This window comes from Lactuca sativa, chromosome 2, assembly GCF_002870075.4.
Source record: "Lactuca sativa cultivar Salinas chromosome 2, Lsat_Salinas_v11, whole genome shotgun sequence".
NCBI classification, from domain to species: Eukaryota; Viridiplantae; Streptophyta; class Magnoliopsida; order Asterales; family Asteraceae; genus Lactuca; species Lactuca sativa.
The window spans coordinates 186,244,577-186,253,473 of record NC_056624.2 but is presented as its reverse complement, the minus strand read 5'-3'; the positions used below and the strand labels follow the sequence as shown (position 1 = coordinate 186,253,473).

Genomic DNA, 8,897 nt, shown 5'->3' with positions numbered 1-8,897 from the left:
AATGTTGAATGTTATTTGAGATTGTCACCTTGTCATGAAAGGTTTAATATATACACACATCAAAAGGGAAAAGCTAAAGAATTATCAGTTTTCCTATATTTCTCTCCGTTTCAAAAACATAAAAGATTGTTACTTTTTTTCTCAACTCGATCACACGGATAAAATAATGATTTTAATTATTTTCCTTTGTTTGCCTTTTTCCCTTTTCTTAAAAAACTTGAAAAGATAGTGTAAAAGGATACAACTTTATGGGTTATCTAAAATATGTAAGATTCTCTTCTAAGCAAATATATTATCCAACTTACTATTTTTAATGCTTATCAGCCTTATCTTAATAACGTTAATTGTGATCTAAGATCTCTATTTGCTAATTAAAATTTATGGTGTTTGAATGTTTGTTTAAATAATGATTATGTGATAGTTATTTTTTTAGTGCTTTTTTAATTCTACTTAGCTTATACTGAATTTGATATATTTTCCAAAGAAATTAGAGATAAATGCATATTGCATTAGAATTAAATATATCTGAAATTAGGGAAAAAACTTGTATTTAACAATAATAGTCATTCGTCCCAAACAAATATTAGATTAGAATAAAAGAGAAAAAAAAAAACAATATATTTCACCTTTTAATTATTAGTACTAGTGCTTTTATTTTTATGCTCTAAAGTTTATTAATTTATTTCAAATTCAAAAAAAATTATCCAAAAACTAAAAACTAACTATTACGATTTCAAATAATAATAACTAGATAATATTTTTCAAAACACATATCTGAAGTTCTGAACCTGAAACCAATCATCATGAGAGACAAATGTTGAGATGAATTCTAAAATGAACGATGTAATTCTTCTAAATAACTCAACTAGAAATTGTTGAATTTATTTCAGGAAGAGAAAAGGCTAAAACATTGATCATCAAAACCAAATTAACAAAGATAATCAATCTCATATGAAATTCCGACTTTATTAATGCTCATATACACATAATCTGTACATGGTTATAATTTATAAACCAAATCTGTCCCAAACTATTGAAATCAAAACAGAAAACAAAAATATTCATGGCAAACCTAGAAACTTACGAACGGGATTTGTATTTGGCTCTCTCAGCATTTGCAAAATTTTCGAAAAAAGAATCCAACTCCGGTGAAGTGAAAAACTGGATATCTCCATTCTTCTGGCACTTGGATACCGGCCGACGCTTCTTTGGTGCTGGTGGTGGCGGACATCGAAACTTCTCCGGCAACCTCGATTCCTTTAATGTCGGAGTCGTTGAACCCGAGTTTGAACCTTCATCAGTCTCTCCATTTGCTTTATTAGTCGATACACATCTCAAGGGAGCACACATGGTGATTCCAGAAATCACCCATGTCTTTCCTTCCATTATATCTCCATCTACTTGATGCTTTTTCGAGAAACCCATAACTTGAAGTCGGAAAACGGAGCTTTCTACGATCAAAAGCAGGTTCGTTGATCAGAGGATGTGAAGAAGAACAAAGTTCGAGCGAAAAATCAAATGGAATGGAGAATATAGAGGAAGGAGAAAGAGGAGCTTGAATAATGGAGCTTTGAATGGGGGCGGCAAACAATAAAATGAGATAAATACAGAGAAAAATCGAGTTAAATTTTGGGGATTTTGGCGCCATTATTTTTACAACGGCTCTCTTTCCCGCGCTTTTGAAATTTCCAGTATTACCCTTCTGCGGAGTTGGTATTTACATGGTGTTGGACCGGTAGTGGTGCGTGAACTGACGGTGGGTTAAGGCATGATTACCGAGTCAGATGGTGGCAGACCGGGGGCCCAAAAGATTCCCAGAATTTCTGCTTGTTGGCCCAATTTTTTAACGATTTCTCTGCCATTTTTTCATTACAGATTATGTCATTACTCATTATGAATCATGAGATTAATGCCTCTTATTTTTAAATTTTAAAAAACGCAAATAAGGTTATTTTGTTTGTTGAGATAAAAAATAAAGGATAAATTGACAGCATGATAATATAAATTTACATATTAAATATTTGTATATCATCCATACTGATCGTATTATATAATTAATCATTCAAGTATATTGCTTGATATAATATTAATAAACATCCGTATTCAATAAAATTTGTAAATAAAAACAGAAGCAAGCTTCTTGTAAAAAAACATTATCTACAAACAAAATTAAATAAAATAAAACCAAGTTTCGAAAAATATATTTTTTATCTGATTAATGTTACTTTTCTAAGAAATGTGTGCATCACTATCACCGAAGAATTCACGTAAAATAAAAACCAAGTGTCACGTAATGAAAACCAACAAAATAGAAACAATCAAGAAATGATTAATTTTGTTTTATTTCATTCGATAGAACAAATGATTTCTCGTATCTCATTCTAATAGTTTGGTTTATTCATTTCCGACCTCTATTTTATTAAATACAAAATGCAAAATATCTACCCTAATAAATGAAAATGACTTTGTCACATGTCCTCTTCTCATTTATTTGGACACATGGCATTTTCTAGAAATTTTAAATTTTTCTATTTTCCACTTGTCATTTTATTGTATTTTTTATTTTATTAAATTAAAATCCACATTTAATATATAAGTTAATATATATGTAAGATATTTATTAGAAAATGGTTTATATATGTAATGTATCTAATGCATTAAAGTCTCATTAATTTTAATAATTCAAAAAATTTCTTATTTTTCTTATAAATTTAAAGTTTTCAAATTGTTAAAATTTTATATTTAATTTTTTTTAAATAAACTCATGTAATACATGGGTCTCACACCTAGTGTTAAAATAAAAGACTTAATAATCAGATATATAGTTTCATTTCAATTTACAATATGATAAAATCATTCACTTAAAAGGACTGTGTGTGTGTGTTTTTTTTCTGTTAATTTCAACAATCAATAGTTACTTTGCAACGAAAACTCTACGTTTATTTTAATCCATGATATCTTAATCGTTTTTATCTGGAACTGAAATAAAAATCAAAATATATTTTAAATTATGTTTCTATCTGATCCTTTTAGATATATTTGTTATAAAATATACGATAACATTGATTTTGTTCTCTATGATTATCTACTATGTTTGAATTTAAATGTGAGATTTAGATAAAAATCAGCATATGTTTTTAGATTATGCATTTATACTTCTATCCAATCTTTTTGGATGTGTACTAATATTTGTCATCAAAATCTGGTAACACTAATTTTGTTTAAATTTAAATACATTATATACCACGTTAAGTATATCCAAAAGTAGATTTTAAATAACCGCCTCACAACACTATATGAGTATGGACATGTTAAGGGTAATAGCAACATGAGCAGAGAGTACTTACATTTTATACCCTTAACTAACATCATACTAACACGTTTTACCCATAATATCTAATATTTATCACATATTGCTATCATTGCTTAAAAAACATACGTATGCCACCATCATGGGCAAGGAATTTTAAACACGTTATTTATGTGTAAACAGATGTAAATATGTTCCTATTAGGAGTTACATATTGCCATTATCAGCAAAGAAAAAAAAAGATATAAGTACATTCTTAATGTGTTATAGACAAAGAAACATAAGTATATTGGTATTAGCCTATTAGAAATATATAAAAATGGGTACATTTCCCATATTGATACTAACTTACAACAAATTAACATTACACAAAAGCAGAGTTACTCCTAGTGTGGAACAAATCCTAAACACTTTGTACAATCATAGATTCAACCAAGAAGAGAAAGTAGTCCAAAGTCCTACTAGCAGAAATAGTTCAGTTCACCACCTGAACATGATAATAGCAATGAACTTATATTGTGAAAAGTGTAAGTAAGGGTAAAATGATGATTTTTTTATTGGATGATGTAAAGCTCTTGTTTGGCAATGGAGTATCGGCCAATGATATTTCCAGGTTCCATAATAAACTGTTCTTGAAAAGTTCCCATTCTTTTAGTAGGTATGTCAATATTTAAATCTTTAAAATCTGGCACATCTTCTGCTTGTATGCCATCTCCACATATAAGAAACTGGTTTCCAACAATAAATGATCCCGAAACACGAATTGCAACTCCATCTTCACCGTGGGCCCTACACTGTAGCTTTTCAACAACATGCACAAGCTTTTCAGAAGGCCATTCACCGGCTAATGTACTCCGAATATTTGATAAAGTTTTAAAAATATCATCAGGCCCAGTTGATTCTTTCCCCGAGAAACTGAAAATAGTAAATCAAAGATGCCATAATGGTTTTATATATATTATAAATTATTAAACAAAATATATATAAAAAAAGAGAAAACTCAAATTAGATGAACCTGAAAGTTGATGATTCGTTGTAGAAGCTCTTTGCAGATTGCCAGAGTTCATCCGACCCATCGAAGAGTAAATAGTAATGTACTGCTAGCATCTGATGAAACAAAAAAAATACAAGATTGAAACATAAATATAACGAAAATCTAATAAAACATGTATACATAAAGTAGGGGTAAGATTGTCATTTTACATCAGCCAAATCTTTCATTCTTTGTGTTGGATCAAAAATGCTACGAACAAATGCTGCTAAGTCGACTTTGGCATTCTCGTATTTTTTGATAAATGGATGTGAAAGAAGCTGCATAAGTATAAATGTATAATCAACAAATGATAAATAAGTTCTTTGAATAAATATCTTGTGAATTGGCACTACTTTTACTCAAATACTGTTTTTTCATACACAAGAAGAAAAAAAAAAAAAAAAAAAACTTCTGAAATGTCAATAATTATAATTATTTAAAAAAGGCTCTTTTTTCTTACCTGCTCTGCTGTTGGTCTTGCATCAGCATCTTTCTGTAGACAAGCCTCAATAAATGAGCAGAACTCTGGAGAAAAAATGTCTTTTGGTGGTGATGGAGATGGATCTTCCAGGATCTATTAAGATGTGGGAAATAAAAATTTATATATATATATATATATATATATATATATATATATATATATATATATATCAGCAAGAATAAAAGAAAAAAACCAATATACTGCAGTTGACAAAATTACCTGTAACATAAGATTAACAGGTCCTTCATTTGCTGTATAAGGAAATTCACCAGTGCCACATTCAAAAAGAGCAAGACCAAGGCTCCAGATATCAGCTGGATATGAATAACTTTCATTTCTGATTCTTTCAGGTGACATGTAGGTCACAGTTCCCACAAATGTAGCACACTGAAAAAAGGATCTAGGAATATTACAACCACATTTATTAATAAGCGTTAGCTTCATGTTGTATTTGATACAAAATGAGGTTTAAAAAAAAAAAAAAAAACACTTACCATTGCCATGGAATTCTCTAAGCCAGCACTTATCCCAAAGTCTGTAATTTTTGGTTCTCCCTTGAGATTCACAAGCAAATTTGCAGGCTTTATGTCTCTGTGGACTAAGTATCTAACTCCATGCAAATAGCTTAGTCCCTGAAGAATAATAAATATATTAATAACATAAATATTAAAAAGACCCATGAATCTTAGGATGAGAATTAAGAATATTTACCTGCAAAAGTTTTTGAACCATTAAAGAAAGAACAGCTTCTGGTATACATCTTTGTCTTTTTATTACATCAGCTAATGAACCCCCATCCATGTACTCTAGAGCAATGCTTATTTGCCCAGAGTCAGGAGTGTAAAAAGCTCCATAAAATTCCACAAGACCTTGATAACATGGTGCTTCACATAATGTTCTTATCTCAGTAAGAAGCTGTTGTCTTTTCTCCTGATATGAAAAAAGAATGTTGAAGGTGAGTGTAGTGATGGAAATGAATTTCCATACTACATGTGTTGAAATACAAATACAGATTTACAGAAATACAGACCTTTTCAAAAATGTTGATCTTCTTTAATGCAATGATTCTGTGAGTTGGAATATGAATAGCTCTTTGAACTACACTGCTTGCACCACTGCCTATGGCTCCAAATATTCTCATTTCATGTGAAGCACATCTATAAGTCCTTTCTCTTTCATCTACATCGTTTGTTACTCTTGATGTGCACTTTTGTAATCCAAGTTCATTAATGTTGTATACTCCATAAGATCGACTGAGTAGGTTGACAGTTCCACCATCTGATAGCTTCATGGAAGAAAATACAAAATCGGTTAAGTTGATGTGATCTGCTTTAGAATTTTACCTCTAATTGTTATATTACCATGTATGAATCAGAAGGATCCATGGTTGATCCTGAAGAGAAGCCCTTTTCTGCATCGAATAGTGGTACCAGTTTCTTTTTCAATTCCTCTAGTCCTGCCATGGTAGATTAACTTATTGCAACCCTACCACATCCTTTTATCCTGGTGGCTGGCAAGAATGTAAACATAAACATCAAGAGTCATAAGCATGAGCTTTATGAGTGTTTGATCATAGCCAAATGTTATTAAGCATCTATATAATTTGTGGTCTCTTATACAAAAAGAAATTTAGTCTATCCACACATTGGTTCACAGATTTTAGCATAGGTTAAAAGTACAATTAGAATTGTGAGTTCTTTCAGGTGCTTATAAACTGAGCTGTTCTCTCGGACAAAGGAATCTTTAATTAATAATGAGAGACATGAGAAGGATTGAGTCGGATAAACAGAGGATATAGCATACCCGGTAAATTACAAGTGAATTGTCTAGCTTTAAGCTCCAAATTACTTTCAGATTGGTGCAACTAGCACTATAAACTTCTTTACAATGGCTAACCAGGTCAACATAGTTCTCGCTATATATGACTTAGTGGTCCAATTTACAAGAATTAATAAAATATTTCTTTCTCTAGGGTTTTAAACATTTGGGGGTTCTTTGTTATGATAGGTTTTTTCAGATTTAGGAATTGTAAATTTAAGGTTTAGGGTACCTGAATTATCTCCCAGTGAAAAGCCGAAAGCTTAAGAACAAAATCCAACCAGAGACGGAGTTAGTGAGCAACGGCGTAAGACGAACGACGGGAACGATGGGGAGGCGATGACGGTGGTCAGTCGTTTGTAGGTGTTTTCTGTCTGGAAGGGAGTTTAGATTTAAAAATTGGTTGGCGCAGTATCCAAATTTGTTGAGATTCAGGTAATGTCGATAGATTATGAAGAACAGGGAAGACGAGATTACAAGGTGAAGAAAACTCGGATACACGTTAAAAAAGGTCAAAAGTTTTGGTGGTTTTTGTAACTTTTTGGACGACAAACTTTCAGTATTTATTGGTTAGACCCCAAAATTCAAATTTTTCCAAAACGATTATAAGTTCATTTTGTGTAGGTTATGGGATATGGGGAGGTTGACCCATGGGAAACGCTATCTCCAAGTTTTCGTGTTTTTATTTCCTTTGTTTTCTCTACAATAGTCGATCCAGGTATGGAGATGTTCGATAGTCATGTTTTTAATTTTGACTTCATGTTACATTGGTCACGTCCCATTATTAGTAGCTATAAATGAACTGAACGTTATTGGAATTACTAAGTCAAGTAGGACACAAGGGACTCCATTTGAATAGGGCACAAGCAAGTTGGTTTGGTCATATATAAGGAAAGTTTGTTTCTTAGTTTTATTCTACAAGATTGGTAGTCTAGGTGTTTTGAATAAATTTGGAGAGTTATTTCATCTGTCTATGGTGTTTTGAATTGGTGTTTTGAATTCAATTGGTACTAGAGCATCACAAAATCCCGCGACAGCAACAAGGCATCATTAGGAGAAGAGGAAGATCTCCTAATTTGAGGTGCTCGACAAAAGTTTTCTGTGTATATCACGTTTGATACACCTGCAACAAGTCATCATCGTTTTTTCTATGTGGATCTCCCTTGTCAATCGAATAGTAATTGTTTGATAAGCATCCTCGACTGACCAGCCATCCTTTGATCAAAGCACACTCGATTGATCAATCCCATTATTTTTATGTAGAATAGTACCCACCAATCCTTTTGATTTCGAGTTTTTTCTTATTTAAGTGATCACCATGTCGGGTGACGCCTCGAATCCATTGCCATCAAAGGAAATCGGAGCAACCTTCGTTCATTGCCTTATGTTGATAGATACAAACTATATAGTTTGGGCGATGAGGATGAAGGTAGTGCTAAGGATTCACAAAGTATGGGAGGTGATTGACCCGGGAACAACCACAAACATAGAGAAAAATGACTTGGTCATGGGACTGTTATACCAATCGATTACAGAGAGCCTGGTCATTCAAACAGGCGATCAAGATACGACCAAGAAACTTTGGGAAGCAATCAAGGCAAGGCACGTTGGAGCAGCACGTATTCAAGAAGCCTGCTTGCAAACTCTCATGTCCGACTTCGAAAGGCTTAAGATAATGGAGACTGAGACGATTGATGAATATGCTGTAAAGTTGTTCAAAATAGCATCAAAAGCAGCAACACTAGGAGAAACGATAGAAGAACCCAAACTAGTAAAGAAATTCCTTAAAACTCTACCACAATCCAAGTTCATACATATTGTTGTATCACTCAAACAAGTATTCGATCTCAATGCCACGGGATTTGAAGACATGGTAGGACGACTAAAAGCCTATGAAGAACGAGTGAAAGGTGATGATTCTGGAGATAGCAATCAATCAAAATTGTTGTTCACTAAAAACAACCAACAAAATCGGAAGAATCATGATAACAATAAGGGGCGATGGAAGGGAACAAATGGCAAGGGTAATGGAAATCAAAAGGGAAGGTCGTATAATGTAAAAGATTCTCATTCATCTAATGATTCGATGATAAAAGAAAAACAAAAGAAAGGCCATTCCAAAATCATTTGCTATAGATGTGACAAACTGAGATAATTTGCATCTCAATGTCATGAACGAATCCAAAAGTTGCAAGAAGCAAATCTCACTGAGAACGAAGATAATAATGCAACATTGTTTCTTCATGAAACCGTGT

At 32.3% G+C, this 8,897-nt stretch overlaps 2 protein-coding genes across 2 annotated transcripts; both read right to left on the bottom strand.

Annotated features, from left to right (window-relative positions):
* Positions 1 to 928: 928 nt before the first annotated feature.
* On the bottom strand, positions 929 to 1,425 carry LOC111876471 (cyclin-dependent protein kinase inhibitor SMR6). Its single transcript, XM_042899757.1, has 2 exons — positions 1,089 to 1,425; positions 929 to 990 (listed from the first exon to the last, which is right to left on the bottom strand). Exons 1-2 carry the CDS (start codon positions 1,423 to 1,425, stop codon positions 929 to 931), a joined length of 399 nt encoding a protein of 132 aa, XP_042755691.1.
* A 2,071-nt stretch (positions 1,426 to 3,496) lies between these two features.
* On the bottom strand, positions 3,497 to 7,198 carry LOC111876408 (mitogen-activated protein kinase kinase 3). The gene is made up of 10 exons (XM_023872927.3): positions 6,875 to 7,198; positions 6,186 to 6,334; positions 5,855 to 6,109; positions 5,536 to 5,754; positions 5,319 to 5,456; positions 5,044 to 5,211; positions 4,804 to 4,917; positions 4,514 to 4,621; positions 4,326 to 4,417; positions 3,497 to 4,225 (listed from the first exon to the last, which is right to left on the bottom strand). The coding sequence occupies exons 2-10, from the start codon at positions 6,285 to 6,287 to the stop codon at positions 3,865 to 3,867; spliced, it is 1,557 nt and encodes a 518-aa protein (XP_023728695.1). The 5' UTR covers positions 6,288 to 6,334; positions 6,875 to 7,198; the 3' UTR covers positions 3,497 to 3,864.
* Between the last annotated feature and the right edge of the window lie 1,699 nt (positions 7,199 to 8,897).

Coding starts and splice junctions, on each gene's coding strand:
- LOC111876471 (XM_042899757.1), bottom strand. CDS start 1,425: ATGGGTTTCTCGAAAAAGCATCAAGTAGATGGAGATATAATGGAAGGA. Junction 991..1,088: donor GAGAGCCAAATACAAATCCC/GTTCGTAAGTTT, acceptor AACCATGTACAG/ATTATGTGTATATGAGCATT.
- LOC111876408 (XM_023872927.3), bottom strand. CDS start 6,287: ATGGCAGGACTAGAGGAATTGAAAAAGAAACTGGTACCACTATTCGAT. Junction 5,755..5,854: donor AGATCAACATTTTTGAAAAG/GTCTGTATTTCT, acceptor TTTTCATATCAG/GAGAAAAGACAACAGCTTCT. Junction 4,226..4,325: donor AACGAATCATCAACTTTCAG/GTTCATCTAATT, acceptor TACTATTTTCAG/TTTCTCGGGGAAAGAATCAA.